At 52.9% G+C, this 14,230-nt stretch overlaps 4 protein-coding genes across 4 annotated transcripts; 3 read left to right on the top strand and 1 right to left on the bottom strand.

The window, feature by feature from the left end:
- Nucleotides 1–564: 564 nt before the first annotated feature.
- J7T55_015787 (tannase subunit) lies at nt 565–2,428 on the top strand (the record flags this gene model as incomplete). The annotated part of the gene is made up of 2 exons (XM_053134798.1): nt 565–1,763; nt 1,915–2,428. 2 exons carry the CDS (start codon nt 565–567, stop codon nt 2,426–2,428), a joined length of 1,713 nt encoding a protein of 570 aa, XP_052987484.1.
- Nucleotides 2,429–5,762: 3,334 nt separating this feature from the next.
- On the top strand, nt 5,763–6,391 carry J7T55_015788 (uncharacterized protein; the record flags this gene model as incomplete). The annotated part of the gene is made up of 2 exons (XM_053134800.1): nt 5,763–6,267; nt 6,336–6,391. 2 exons carry the CDS (start codon nt 5,763–5,765, stop codon nt 6,389–6,391), a joined length of 561 nt encoding a protein of 186 aa, XP_052987485.1.
- Nucleotides 6,392–9,122: 2,731 nt separating this feature from the next.
- On the top strand, nt 9,123–10,866 carry J7T55_015789 (uncharacterized protein; the record flags this gene model as incomplete). The annotated part of the gene is made up of 2 exons (XM_053134801.1): nt 9,123–9,366; nt 9,434–10,866. The coding sequence occupies 2 exons, from the start codon at nt 9,123–9,125 to the stop codon at nt 10,864–10,866; spliced, it is 1,677 nt and encodes a 558-aa protein (XP_052987486.1).
- A 546-nt stretch (nt 10,867–11,412) lies between these two features.
- J7T55_015790 (uncharacterized protein) lies at nt 11,413–13,621 on the bottom strand (the record flags this gene model as incomplete). Its single annotated transcript, XM_053134802.1, has 2 exons — nt 11,413–13,098; nt 13,169–13,621. 2 exons carry the CDS (start codon nt 13,619–13,621, stop codon nt 11,413–11,415), a joined length of 2,139 nt encoding a protein of 712 aa, XP_052987487.1.
- Between the last annotated feature and the right edge of the window lie 609 nt (nt 13,622–14,230).

Raw genomic sequence — 14,230 nt, forward strand, 5'->3', positions numbered from 1 at the left:
ACTACACCCCATATTCCGTCCGAAATTAGCAGACAAGTGGGTTGATCGAGGTTTTTATCCATGCTAAGCCTCCTACTGTACGCGATTTTCAACTGTGGCCAAGTCTTTGTCCCACTCGGAATTAACATTGACGGCCCTCCGAGCCGAGTCCGAGCCGAGTCAAAGTGCTCTGTCTAGTCGAGACACCAGATGCCATGACAGCTACATCAAAAAGATTACGCGTAGTCGAGAAGAGCAATAACAAGATCTTCTATCTAAGTGGTTCATCCCATCATCGCCCTCGGGTGTGGGGTTGGTGATGTATTTTTGGGACCCACGAGAGCTTGAGAAACAATGTTTCGTTCCCGCCCCTATCCTGACCACCCCTTATCCACTGCCGCGTGGAGGGGAACCTCACGATGCTTCAAAAGGATGGCTTCCTGCTCTATACTTCTTTTGGGGCTTGCCACTGTCTGCCATTCGAGCACTCAGCTCTGAAAACTTCTCAGTCGTTCTTTGTTGCCAGAGTCTCTCGTTTCCTGACCGTGCTTTTCGCCAAAGTTTACCTCGACAACACTCGTTACAATGTCGTCCCTCACTGACGTTTGCTCCGTGGCAAACGTGCAGGCTGCCCTTCCCGCTAATGGCACAATCCTCGGCGTCAACCTGATCCCTTCCTCCGTCACTGCTGCCGTTGCCAACTCGTCGGCCAGCTCAGGCGGCATGGGCGGCATGAAAAAGCGAGATACCAGCTCCCTCTACTGCAATGTTACTGTCCAATACACCCACACTGGTAAGGACGACTCCGTTCTGTTGTGGTACAGCTTCCCGGATCCCGATGCTTTCGAGAACCGTTTCTACATCGGCGGTGGCGGTGGCTACTCCGAGGGCACCAGCAACCCTACCGGCGGACTCTCCTACGGAGCCGTTTCTGGATCAACCGACTCTGGCTACAGCGGATTCGAAAACAGCCTCGATGAAGTAGTCCTCAACGGAAACGGTTCTCTCAACTGGGACAACATCATGATGTTCTCTTACCAGGCCCAGGGAGAGACTGCGTTGGTTGGAAAAGAGATGGCAAAGGGTTTCTATGGTCTGTCTTCTGACACCAAGATCTACACCTATTTCGAGGGATGTTCCGATGGTGGTCGTGAGGCCATGAGTCAAGCCCAGCGTTACGGTGATGTCTACGACGGCATCGTTGCCGGTGCTCCTGCTTTTCACCACGCCCAGCAGCAGGTTAACCACCTCACTTCCTCGGTCACCGAGGTTGTGGAGGGTTACTTCCCGCCCCCTTGCGAGATGTCCAAGATCGCCAACGCCACTATCGCTGCTTGTGATCCCCTGGACGGCCGAACTGATGGCGTTGTGGCCCGAACTGATCTTTGCCTGCTCAACTTCAACTTGACCTCCATCATCGGCGAGTCCTACTACTGTGCTGCTTCGACTAGCAGCTCTCTCGGATTCGGCTTCAGCAAGCGTGCTGCGGGTTCCACGACCAGCACAACTCCCGAACAGAATGGCACCGTCACTGCCGAGGGTGTCGCTCTGGCACAGAAGCTCTACTCTGGACTGACCCTCTCCACCGGCGAGCAGGTGTACCTCCCATGGCAAATCGCTTCCACTTTCGATGACGCTGCGACAACCTACGACAACACTACCGCATCCTGGGGTGTCACCATTCCTTCGACCGGCGGAGTCTTCGTTGCCAAGTTTGTCGAGCTCCTCGATGAGGACAATGTGCAGAGCCTTGACAACGCGACCTATGAGACGCTTTACGAGTGGTAAGTGATTTTAGAAGTGTATCTGGTTCCAGCGAAGCTATAGGGCGATGTTTTCTCTTGTGTCTGAGAGGTCGTACTCAAAGAACATTTATGATCATTACCCTACACTGCTGGTTCAAGAGAGCAGTGACAACATGCTAATAGCATCTAGGATGCATGCCGGCTACATCAGATACTATGACTCCCTGCAGACCGGTTACACTGACCTGAGCGTCTTCAACAACAACGGTGGCAAGCTGCTCCACTACCACGGCGAGTCCGACCCGTCCATCCCGCCTCCGTCCTCCGTCCGCTACCACGAGGCCGTCCGTGAGGCCATGTACCCCAACGTCGGATTCAACCAGTCCGTCTCATCAATCTCCGACTGGTACCAGTTCTACCTCGTTCCCGGTGCGGCCCACTGCGGCACAAACTCGCTGCAGCCCGGCCCCTACCCTGCAAACAACATGGACACCATAATCAGCTGGGTCGAGCAGGGTGTTACGCCCACCCGCCTCAACGCCACTGTCTCTAGCGGTGACTACTCTGGCGAGGTGCAGCAACTCTGCCAGTGGCCCACACGCCCAGTCTGGACCAGCGACACAGCCTTCAACTGCGTCTTTGACCAGGCATCTTACGACTCCTGGCAGTACGACCTGAACGCTTGGAAGATCCCGGTCTACTAAGCGCTTCGTTCAGTTTGTGCAAATAAGTGTTTTCTGTTGGGAGCATGTAAATAGAAGTGGTCAACATGTGGGGTGGGAGTGTATATACGATTACCACGTTTTTGTTTCTCCCCTGTAGTCGTTGGCATATTGCTGCAAAGCTTTAAGCCCGTGATTTTGAGTTGATATATATGCTCAGAATAAGTTTCGATTAACTTGAAAAAAGTTCGATATCGCGCTATGTGCGTGTACACTTGTATGTACACATGCGCAGACGCAGATGTATATGCTCTCGATTATTGACTACTAGCGTTTGATGTCCAACTCCATTCGTCGACTAAAACCGAACCTTTATTCAAATATTGATATATATATAAGTATATTAGAGGGCTACACAATCTTGGTAAGTGACTTGTCCTTCACACAGGAATCTTCGAATAATTGCAAGCTATGACATTGAGAACAAATGGGTGACATGGATCCAGTACTCCCCCATCTACCAGGTGGTCAATCGTCCTGCAAGAACCGATGTGTACGCATTCTCGCTAAGAAATGCCAAGAGACAATGAACTCTCCATTGCCTACCACTTTGTTGACATAATGTTTTAGGAAGCCAATCCCCCTTGTTCGTTTTGATCACGGCAATTGTCATGCATTTCCCGGTCCGCTGCGACCCAGCAGCCATCTAAGTCGACGTCCTGCACCAGACTGTAGAGCTTCCCCAGCCAGACTCGGCCTTGTCTGTGGCTTTTGTCAGTCACATTTACCAAGCGACTCCATTTATCGGCAAATCCAGACATCACACGCACGTAAGCCTGGATGCTTCCAACATTCTTCCCAGGAATGAATAAGTCAATAAAATAGACTGACGATAGAGACGCAACATACATTATTAGGCTCGAGCCTTCGCCTGCGCTTCGCTCGATTTCTGCCACTGTTTTATAAGTAACACCTTATATGAATTCATGAATCGCTTCTCCAAGGACTCATAGATGCTTCCTTTTGGAGTGGATACATCGGTTCCGAGGGTGGCATCCTCGGTCTTCAGCTCCATCTCAGCCCACTCGACCGGCTCGGATGTATCCTTCTTGACCTTTTTCAGGCAAGACTTGGGATCAGTAGGTCGATCGATCTCTCGCGTACGCTCATCCGCCATTACGCAGATATAATCAGCACTAGTATAGTAGGGATGAGAGACGAAGAAAAGCTCAAACTTTCTGAGGGAATGAGAGCGTTGAATATAAATGCAAGAAAATGAAGACTCGATTTGCATCTATGTAATTGATCTGCAGAAGAGAGTGGGGAGAAAAGAAGTTGAAAGGGCGTGAGAACTTGAAAGATATTTATGCTGATCGTAGTCAAACCACAATGATTTGTCCCCAGATTCACCACAAGCAATCGAACTGTGAGGTCTAGAAACTCTCAGACTAAGCGAATCCTGTCTTTCTCAACACACAAACGATCCTGAAACTATATGGGCAGACTGGGAGGTTTGTTTGGGGCTCCCATGTCCTATCCAGATGTAACACAAGGTGATAATCAGATATCTGCTAACCCGAGTTGGGCAGGATGGGTCACATTCCATGCAGGTATCCCGCATGGAAACCGACAATTGGACGAAGTCGGGAGGCGAGGCATTTCAGGAGAAATATTGTGGGAGTCATCGAATGTTCGACCATGCCAATTTGCCGAATAATATACCCCTGAGTCAGCCGGGACCTCGACTGTGATTCACGACTATTGTTACACAGCAGCGTCTTTCGCTCGAGACGCCGCTCTCCTCTGACTTTTGTCAAATCCAAGGGCTGCGACAGCCTTCTGCGCTTATTTAAATCATTTGTTCCTTACCTGACGCTGGCATAGCGGAAGGCTGCCTTTCGCCGGGAGTTCGCCACTCACACAGAGACCTTAAAAACGTCAGCCGATCCCATGAAAGAGGATCCCAAGCATATATCTTCGAGGACCATGGTACTATCACCAACACGCACAGATTTACCAGAATCTTGGCACCTTGAGAACCAAAAGGCTTGTCAGGATGATGCTGAGTTGGCGAGTGGATAACCCAATTGTACAATTCAGTACTTTGATGTGATTTTTTGCCAGTGGTCCAGAAACAATTGAAAATGTATTGTTCTATGCGTGAGAGTATGCTACCCACGAGTATGGCTTTCCTGAATGATAAGAGGAGGAAGGGCAATACACGCGCAATGTGCGAAAGTCTTGACGGTTTCCCTGCTATCGTCAGAAGTCTGAAGTGTTCGATCGCTAGCCATGGATGAAATATCTATATCAAAACCAGTTTAGGAACACGACATCACCTTAAAAGTCCTGTCGCTGATCGATATATGCTTCAATGCGGAAGAAGTACTCCACATGGAACAGCTTGGAATGCTCTAAGAGCATTCTAAAATGAGACAGCGCCCATGAATGAGAGTGTTGCAGGAAGAAGCAAGCATGAGTTGTGAATAATCTCGAAATTGAAGTTTGTCTGATAAGCGTAGCTCAAAAGAGACAGATGGGGTAGAGACGCAACTAAGCAGTTCCTGAGTTCTTGCCTTTTTTTAATCTGGTCTGGATAGTGGAAAAAGTTGCCTTGGCGAATGTACTAGTGTGATGCGCTGTAACACTGACTGAACCTCATGTGTTCCGCAGATTGCTGACTTGAGTCTATCAGATATTCTCTTATTCAGGCGAGTAACAATTGGCAAGACCCTAGAGTATAAGCATGCTCAGTCTTGTATTTTCCTTCCCGTTCCGGAATAGTCGCTAGGGCATTCTCAACACCCAATATACCACATACCGCCTTCGCAAATTCTTAACCGAGATGCACTGGCATAGGCTTGAACGAGTTTGGCATTCGACTGCCATCATCTCCATCTCTGGGACAGGAACGATATTGTTATCGTAGCACAGCGCCACGGCAACACAGCGTGTCCATCCACATAAGTCCCAAAGCTGAAGCATGCAGACAATAGAGCTGCAAGATAAAGGGTGCTATCGCAAGCTCTCTGGATTAGCGGCGCGCCCTCCCCGTTGAGCAGCATAGAGCTCAGTCCGCAGAATGGACTGGCTGCAGTGATCCGGGGGTGATCGACGCACATGTAGTGCGACGCTGCTGTTGAATTGCCCCTTTTTACCGGAAGGAGAAGGTCCAGTTTTGAGGCTAGTATCTGACTGCAGATCTATTAGATGCGTGAACTCGTATCAATTCTTGGCAATTGATTCAGGTGGCATCGTGTGCAATCCTTCCAGCTCAAGCTCATTCATAAATGGTCGCTGATCAGGCGCATTTGGATGGATTCCGTATACCCAGCAACTCCGAGGAGAACAAAACAAAGTTCAACAACAACACAAGATGTTGGCATCAGTAAGATTCATCGTCGCCTCGGCCACGGCCGCCATTGCATGCGTTATTCCCGAGGAGCCACTCTCCAACAATATCCCTCAAGGCTTTGCAATTCAATTGCAGAATGCATCTTTCCCCGACATCCACAATCACTTCCTCAACATTTGGGACTGGGGGCAGGGAGATCAGCACCTTTTTGTGAGCCCCGCTGGCAACTCAACAAGTGAGCTGACGCTCGTCGACGGTGTCATCACTCTGCCTTGGGACCCTCCGCGCCGCGCATGCATCAATGGAGAATATGAGGTCAAAGATAACACCACCAAGATCTTCATGACTGATCGCACCGATCCTCGCGCCATCTTCAACGTCGTCTACGGCTGCAACCCGGACACAGATGCTTTGCAAACTGAGCTGCACATTGCTTCTCGAGGTGATTTGGCCTACGGTGGCACAGTTGGCGTGCGGCCATTCAATTTTATGTATGACTTCCGTTGGACCCCGGAAGGAACCACAGGTAAGCTTACCACGTAATTTTGTGATGACCTGAAAGTGCAGATCTTGCTTATCTGGTGCTTTACACAGCTTACGACCCCGATCGCCCATTCACAAAGGTCACTCTCGTGGTGGTACATCCTTGATGACAGACTTTGAGAAGCACATCGGTCTAGAAGCGATGATTTGCGACTTTGACTTGGGGGAGATAAGGGAAAAGTGTAAGGTGCAAAGCAATGTTGAGTTTACCGGAGCTTTGGGCGGAATCTTATTGATTCCACGCGACTGATTGGCAGAAAGCTATTCTATGATACCGTATTTCGTGTTTCTACCTGTGCTGTCTTGCATCCAGGTGCGGCTTGTGAAAGGAAATGACCAAAGACTCGCTTCATGGAAGGGACAATTCTCGACCGTGTCCAGCGGACGTCTCATCCCAATGAATGCCGCCGTGCGGCAGCTGTAATCCTGGTCCATTACAGCCGACTGTGCCGTTCAGCTCACAGAGAACCCGAACATTCGGGCGTAGTATGATTTTCACTGCAAATCACGTTCCCGTGGGATAGCCTGCTACGGGATCATCCCCTACGCTACAGTCTCCAATGGGATAAACCCTTTAAGGCAATTGTGGTACTATTGTTGCGTCAGTCGAATTTTCTCAGTGAGAATAGACTATTAGTGACATTTGTCTGCAAGGAAAGACACAGGTGGTATGCTGCTTGCTCCTCGTATCTTCTTGTACCTGATACCTTGATGGCCGCCCCGGGTAGAGACGAGTGTAACAGTCTTGAAAAGGTCAAATGTATCACAAATCCGAGTCAGTGTACCCAAATCCCTGGATATTAATATTTACATGGATCTGGCCACGATATTTTCAATCAAAAACATGTGGATACACAAACTGATGGACATCTATTGATACATTTGCATAGATAGATATGTGTGAGAAGTGGGCCCAAAGCTTAGAGAATAGAGACCACAGATAAGGGACTAGAACTGTTTGTGTCTCCAGACGGCAGGCGAGGACAGGAGAAAAGGGACATGCATTGCGATGGAAACTAAGCGCACTAATAGCAATCTCTCTGCAACCCAAATTTTTCTTCTTACAACCAAGCGAATTGCTTGTCGAACGCAATGCACCCTGAAGGATGTGCACTTTCTTGACACATAAATTAACTTCAGCAACATTCCTTTTCGCAACCATAAGCCGCCGCCAGTTACCATGACACCCAGAGGGAGAAATCAAAAACTCCACTCACTTACCCTGGCCAATTTGATCAATACCGAGGTAGAAACATCCGAGATGTTACTAGCGAGGGAGGCATCGAGGCGTCGGACTATAATTCCGTTGGCCTCGGAATAATTAACAGCACGTGAATCGTATCCGAAGATGCAATAGGAGATGAAGGCAAACCGCAAGCAGAGTTCCTTCGTTAGGGGGGGGGGGGTCTCGCCAGATGATAGGCGCGCAAAATACTTGCCTCGGGCGCCTTGGTTTCTATCGCCGTCTGAACTCCATTGCCGAGATCTGGGTGTATCTAATATCAAAGGTAAGCCTCATTACCTTGACTACCGCCAACCTATATCTGCGTGGGTTGCGACATGTAGTCGTTAGTCTTCACGTATTCCAGCTGCCAACACCTCTGCACCCTTCTACGCCTTTTTCAAGGCCCGTTTTACCATCCAAGACATGATTTCATGGCCGATTGTGCTGAGACTTTCATTCCAGGGTTCAGACACAGAATCGCCACCGTAGTCAAAGAATGCCGTACACCAACAAAGCAGGGAGAGGATACAATCTTTGCCTATGAACTGAACATACATATAGCTACGGCTGCTTTGCTCATACTCATGGGGAGCGATCCGGATAGATTCAAGGAGGTCATCGTCTAGTCCGCTCTAGCTGGGTCCAGATTTTCACTTGGTCCCTCTGAGACTGTCTTCTCCGGAATTGAGACTGTCGAGTTCCATAAATTCAGGAGATGGTCAAGGTCCAGTTTCCCAACATCCTGCCCCGACTGTAAATCGTCGGGACGAAGCGGAGAATCGAGGCTCTGATTTCAGAGACAATCTGTCTGCGTGATACCATGCTTTTCGCGCTCGTCTTATCGAACCAGGTGTCGTCGGTATTGGACCTTGATGCTAAATTCTGTCATGCTGGTCTTTACGTGGTATACTCAGATGTGTGCAGTGCGACTTGTGACTTCGCCTTCAAGATTGTGAGTTAAAATATATGGTCTTGGATACACTGGCCATGATAGTGCCTAGGTAGATTGACAGAGGTTTAAGCAACGTAGTAAAATGTTCTCTCACTAGGTAAAGCGACAAGGGAGTTGCATTTAGTCAGAATCGGGAAAAGAGTGAGGCCGAAATAAGATGTGGCCCAAGCGCCCCCTCATGTTCGCTCAGGCGCCTGGGATGCCCAGCCAGCCCAAGCCAGCCCAGCCATCGGCTCCATCTCGGCATCGGGCTAGCCACATCAGGTTCGAACAGAGGCGCCCGTTCTGGGTTGCATTCGCTCACTCGCCCACTCGCCCACTCACCACCTACTTATCCAGTCGCTCACTCATGCCTCTGCATTGCCTTACTTATCCTCCCCACCCGCGTCTCCGAGCTGTCGGGACTCATGCTTCTGTGACCTGTCGACTGTGGTGATCAATGCATGACAAGCCATCTGGTCTTGTACCTGGGTACCTGTTCCAATATCAAAACGGGCTGATCGCTTGCCCAGGCCACCTTGGGACTGCTCTCACCTCGCGGGCCTCTCACGCGCCTCCCACACATTCGAACGCAGTCTGTCCCTGCCTGAGGCTCAGGATGCGGTAGTAGGAGATGACGGCCCAACGATGATGATATCAGTCCATTCGGTACACGTCGAAGATGCCGGGTGAACGATCAAACACCAACACGCCGCTGGGCAACATCAACAACCACAACAACAGCTCTGCCCAGCGCCACCCATCGCAATCCCAATCGCAATCCCAACCCCAAGGCCAAGGCCAGTCGACTTCGCCCATCCAGCTCATCTCCAAGATACCCTACATCCTACCTCATGAGCGCGTCTTTCCTATCCAGATCGGCTCCGAGCTGTACAAGCTCTCAGGCGCATCCCTCTCATCGGACGGTACGTCAGACCTGACCGAAACCAGCCAGCACCTCGGGTTGCGCTCACCCTCACTGACAATACACAGCCCCGTCTTATTTCTCTCAGTACTTCCTCTGCCAGATCAAACAGGCCGAGGAGGCGGGCCAGGACATAGGCAACGCCATCCGCACTCTCTATATTGACCGGGACCCCGTCACTTTTAAGGACATCTCCCTCCACCTGCAGGGCTACCATGTGCAGCCCCGTGATGGGACGCACTTTGTGCGGCTATTCGCCGACGCGCAATTCTACTCTCTGCCAAAGCTCATCTCCCAGCTCTATGAGGAGTCCATCTTCATCTCCATCGGCCACCGCGAGTTCCAGATCCCGCGCGATTCCTTCTCCGAGCCGGGCAACTCACCCAACTTCTTCAGCCTGGGCTTCGCCATCTTCTTCAGCAACCCTTCCGCAGACCTATTCCCCGGTCTTGACAGGGAGGGCCTGATCCGCCCGCCTAGCATCCTGCCCCCCAGCGTGCCCAATCGCAGCGCCGACACCTTCGCCGAGCTGCTGCACTTGCTAAGGGGCTACCCTGTCGACATCCGCTCCGAGGCCCATCGCGCCTCCCTGCTGCGCGACTGCCGCTACTTCAACTTCAAGGGCGTCGAGCAGCGCCTCATCCCGCACAGCATCAGCTTCAACCAGTCCCGCGCCAAGGACGAGATTGTCCTGCGCCTGGAGGACATCCTCAAGTCGGGCATCTCCGTCCTACCAGAGCGCATGGACATTGCCGCCAGGGAGAGGGATAACTTCCTCGGCTGGGTCAACTACGCCCGCCCCTTTGTCGACAGCAGCCAGCGGCCCGCGGAGTTGGTCCTCGAGATCGGCGGCGAGTGCACGCGGCTGCACTTCGACAAGGACGGTGGCGGCGGCGGGGGAACGCGGCTGGAGTTCTTTCGGGAGATGAGGACCAGGGTCACGAAGCTGTTCGAAGTGATCGCATCCAAGCTCAACCTCCCGCCGACCACGCAGCCCCTTGGCCTGCTGATGGCGAGCGGGGGCGCATCGAGCCAGCCGGCCACACCGGGCAACACGCCGCTCAGCGAGGACCTGGTCAAGTGTGTGCTGGAGGCCGAGACGGCCGTTACCCTGGACGGGCAGAGGTACACGGGCCACCTGCCCAGCATCTTCGATCCCTCGGACGACGTCATGGAAACTCCTGGCGGGGGCAACAACATGTCAGCGCCGTCGAGCGCCGGTCCGGCAAACATGGATTCTCCAGCCAGCCTCGCCGGCCTGTCCCTCAACCCCCCGCGGAAGCGAAGGCGAGCAGCAGACGGGAGTGTCGTGGGCGTCGACGGCGGGGCGGGCTTGCCCACCAGGGGCTTCTGGATCGTACGCACCGGCCAGTGGAGGCTGCGCATTCAGGCTGCCAAGAACGGCAGGAGTGCCGTGGAGTGCGTGCTGATTGCCGTGAAACTAGATGCTATGAGTGGGGAGCACGCCAGGAATGAGGCTAGGGGGTTCTTGAAAGGGTGAGCCGGACTTTGATTTCCATGCATGCATGCATGCGGGGACTAAGGGTTGGAGTGGTCATCCTGTCTAAACAGGAGCGTCGGCAGATTTGAGGCCGTGTGCGGAGTGATATACGGTGAATATATATACAGCATATGCTCCGTGCAGAATATCGGGGCGAGGATATTACCAATGGGTGGTGCACCAAGGTTCGGCAGCAGTTGATTTCGGTATACCTTAGGTAATGCAAAGCCATGTGGAATAGACATCAGGTCAGCCTTGAATTATGTTTCTTTTCCCGAAAGCTCTGATTCTGGGAAAGGGGAACACAAGATTAAAAAAAAAAACAGCTTGCTTCGCACAGGCCCCGCTATCATAACATTTAAAGCCCAAAATCATGTCCCATGATCGTGTCCAGCCTTTTCCAACGCCATGAAGATGCCGCGAGACAGACAGGCCCAAAACCACCGTTAAACATGTACACGAGAATCAAGGTCTAGCACTAGCAGTCTTGCTGCCGTGAAAGAGAAACACTATCGCAGAGTCATTTCATCAACCCGGCCCCTCTGTTCATGAGCCAACCCTCCCTTTCCGGCCCGCGGGTGCGCTCACATTTCTCCTGTCGCCCCGCGCGCCCTTGATCATACCCTTGTATGGCGTTGCAGTGCCTGCGTTGCCGCTCTTAGCTCTCCCCCGACGCTCTCGGATCTTGGCCAGGGCCTCCTCTCTGGTCATCGTGGGGGTCAAGGCAGGGTTGTTTACGTCCCAGGTCGGCGCCTCGTTGTCGCCCACCCTTCCGCGGGAAGGGGTCCTTTGCAAGGCGAGCAGCTTCTTAGCCATGCTCGGGTCTGAGTTCTCCTCGCGCAGAGGAACGGATGTTGTAGTGGTAGATGTGTAAAAAGACTGGGTTGTGTGCGGGCGGGAGTTGTAGGACGTCTTGAAGCTAAATGCGGCAGTCGAAATGTCCACGTTTGGATCTTGTGAGCCTAGAGGCAGGCGTCGGGGCTGGTTCGGGCGAGTCTCAGCTTGTGAGGTGGCTCCGGACTGTTGCAAGGCGCCCGTGGCAGCTTTCCTGGTCTGCTCGGACACGAGGCCTGGCGTGGTAGGTATCGATGGGATTTTGAATTCGACCGGCTGCTCTTGATGGTGCGGTGCGTCCAGGAGAGACACGAGGGATGATCGCTCTTGTCCTAGGATGGCAAAGGAAGGTGGCTCAACGGAAGGGGTGCGCGAGTACCGCTCAGGCTCAGCATCCTTCTCGACATGTGCGGGTGCATCCTTCATAGGCTTGTCATCCGGCTCTGTACTCTCCAGGACAGGCTCATCCCTCTTCTGCTGCTCCTTGGTCCTCTCCATGGCGTCCGCCTCCTCCATGCTTACGGTACGAAACGTGCCCAAATCTGGCAAGAAGATGGTCGCTCTTCTATCACCGCTATCATCGCTCCTGTTGGTCTTCTTCTTGGTTGGCTGCTTCACGGCATGAGCAGAGGTCTCATTTGGCGGAGGGATAGTAGTCGCTTTCTCACTAAGAATCATGCGGTCCGACGGGTCGGCCAGGGGTGGGAGAGGCTCGGCAGCAGCTCGTTTTTGTCGCTTTGGAGAAAGCAGGCCCATCATGCTGGACCGAGGTCGCTTCTTCATGCACGAGCATGCACGCAGACTGCACTCGGCCTCAAGGTATTCGACCTGGTCAGCAGCACGGTCGGCTCGCTGTTTCTCCCATTGCCAGAGACGCGTGAGTTCTTCGATTTCCATCTCGCTTGCCGCAGATGATTTGATGTCGATCAGGGATAGCGACACGGCGCGGGAGTCGTTCGACTTCCTGGGGCTTGCAAACTCGTCCTCCTCATCCTCTTGACTAGCTGGTGGCAGCGGGAGCCGGCCCTCAGAGGCGATTCTTGCCACGTCCTCTTCAGTTTTGGCCAGAGTCTTGAAGGCATCCCGCTCTTGTTCGACAAGCTTAACACGCTCGAGGGCCTGGTTCAGCTCGGACCGGATCTTCTCGAGCTGTTCCTGGAGGCCGACCTGATTGTATCTGGCCTGAAAAGCCTCCTGCTCGCGGGCGGCGCTGCGCTCCTTCTCGCGCTCGAGAGATGCTTCGGCCAATTTCTGGGCGGCGCGAGCGGCGTTGAGCTGCTCCTGCAGGTCGACGATAGCGGACTGGCTCTTGAACGTCTCCTTTCGCATCCGTCGGATCTCCTTCTCCCATAGGGTTTGTGTGTGTGCGTGCGTTTCCTTTGTGCGGCCGTAGTTCTCCTGTGATGAGTTGCGCCTGTCAGCGACCGCGCGTCTGCGGTAAATGCGCAGAGATCATCTTTACACGTACCATGACTGTCTCCAACCGCTCTCCAACCTTCCTCTCCCTAACCCTGCCTTCCTCGAGCTCCTTCTTCAGCGCGCGCACTTCATCCTTGTACTTTTGCACGTCGTCTCTGTACTTGCGCACCTCGGCCTCTGCCTCTTCGCGGCCCAGCATGGCGCGCTTCAAAGCAGCATCGGCGTTTTTGCGCTCGAGGTGCTTGCTCTGGGAGGCGAGGGTGTTGAATTGATTGATCTTATCACTGACTGAACTGTCGCGCGAGTGTCCCTTTTTTGTGGGAGAGCCGAGGCTGTTGAGTGAAAGCCGCTGTTCTGATCCAAGCTGCTTGTTGAGGCGCTCCGAGGAGACGGGATCGAAAGGCGCCATAATTTCTGCTGCAAAAGTGGACGCTCGTTTGGATGGCGAGGGAGTGCTTGGTGCGGGCGTGGATGAGCCGTCGCGGGTGGACGGGCGCTCCATTGTGTTTTTCCTACCGGAGGCTGGCTGTAAGAAGATGTGGCTCAACTGGTCTCGGGTGTGGTCGCATTCGTCGCCGTGGTAAACAGATCAATAGCGACAGGCTATTAAGGTGACTGGTTGGTAGAACTAGATCCAGGTCCGGTAGGGATGGTGGTCATGCGATCAGGTTCAGCGGCCAGCAAAGCACGCTCTTGCGACTAGGTTGTACACGATAAGTCTTGTGTATGTTGGTGTCTTTGTTTGTGTGGGTGGGTGGGTGGGAGTGGTCGTGCCGTGACGTGGTTCCGTAGCAAGAGCAAGGGGGAGGTGACTTGCGATGCAATGCGAGGTGGTGGTGACGGAGCGAGATATTGAAATTCGTCCTTATCCCCTCGCAATACGGTAATTTGGGGCCGGATTCCACAATGTTGATCAGCTCTCTGGCTGTTGTCACAGCAACGAGAGCCTCCCAGCCATTCAGGCGAGCAGCTTGCCTGGGCGTGGCGGGACATCCGCTGCAATGGGCCACCCTTGACACCTCCTTCTAGAAGGCCAATCAACTGGGGCCGATTTCCAGTGGGGTCTTCCCCAATTGCACCCGAGCAGCCTGACAGCTCGACCCTGCATGGA

This window comes from Diaporthe amygdali (genome assembly GCF_026229845.1).
Source record: "Diaporthe amygdali strain CAA958 chromosome Unknown NODE_48_length_299215_cov_64_995801, whole genome shotgun sequence".
Lineage (NCBI taxonomy): Eukaryota > Fungi > Ascomycota > Sordariomycetes > Diaporthales > Diaporthaceae > Diaporthe > Diaporthe amygdali.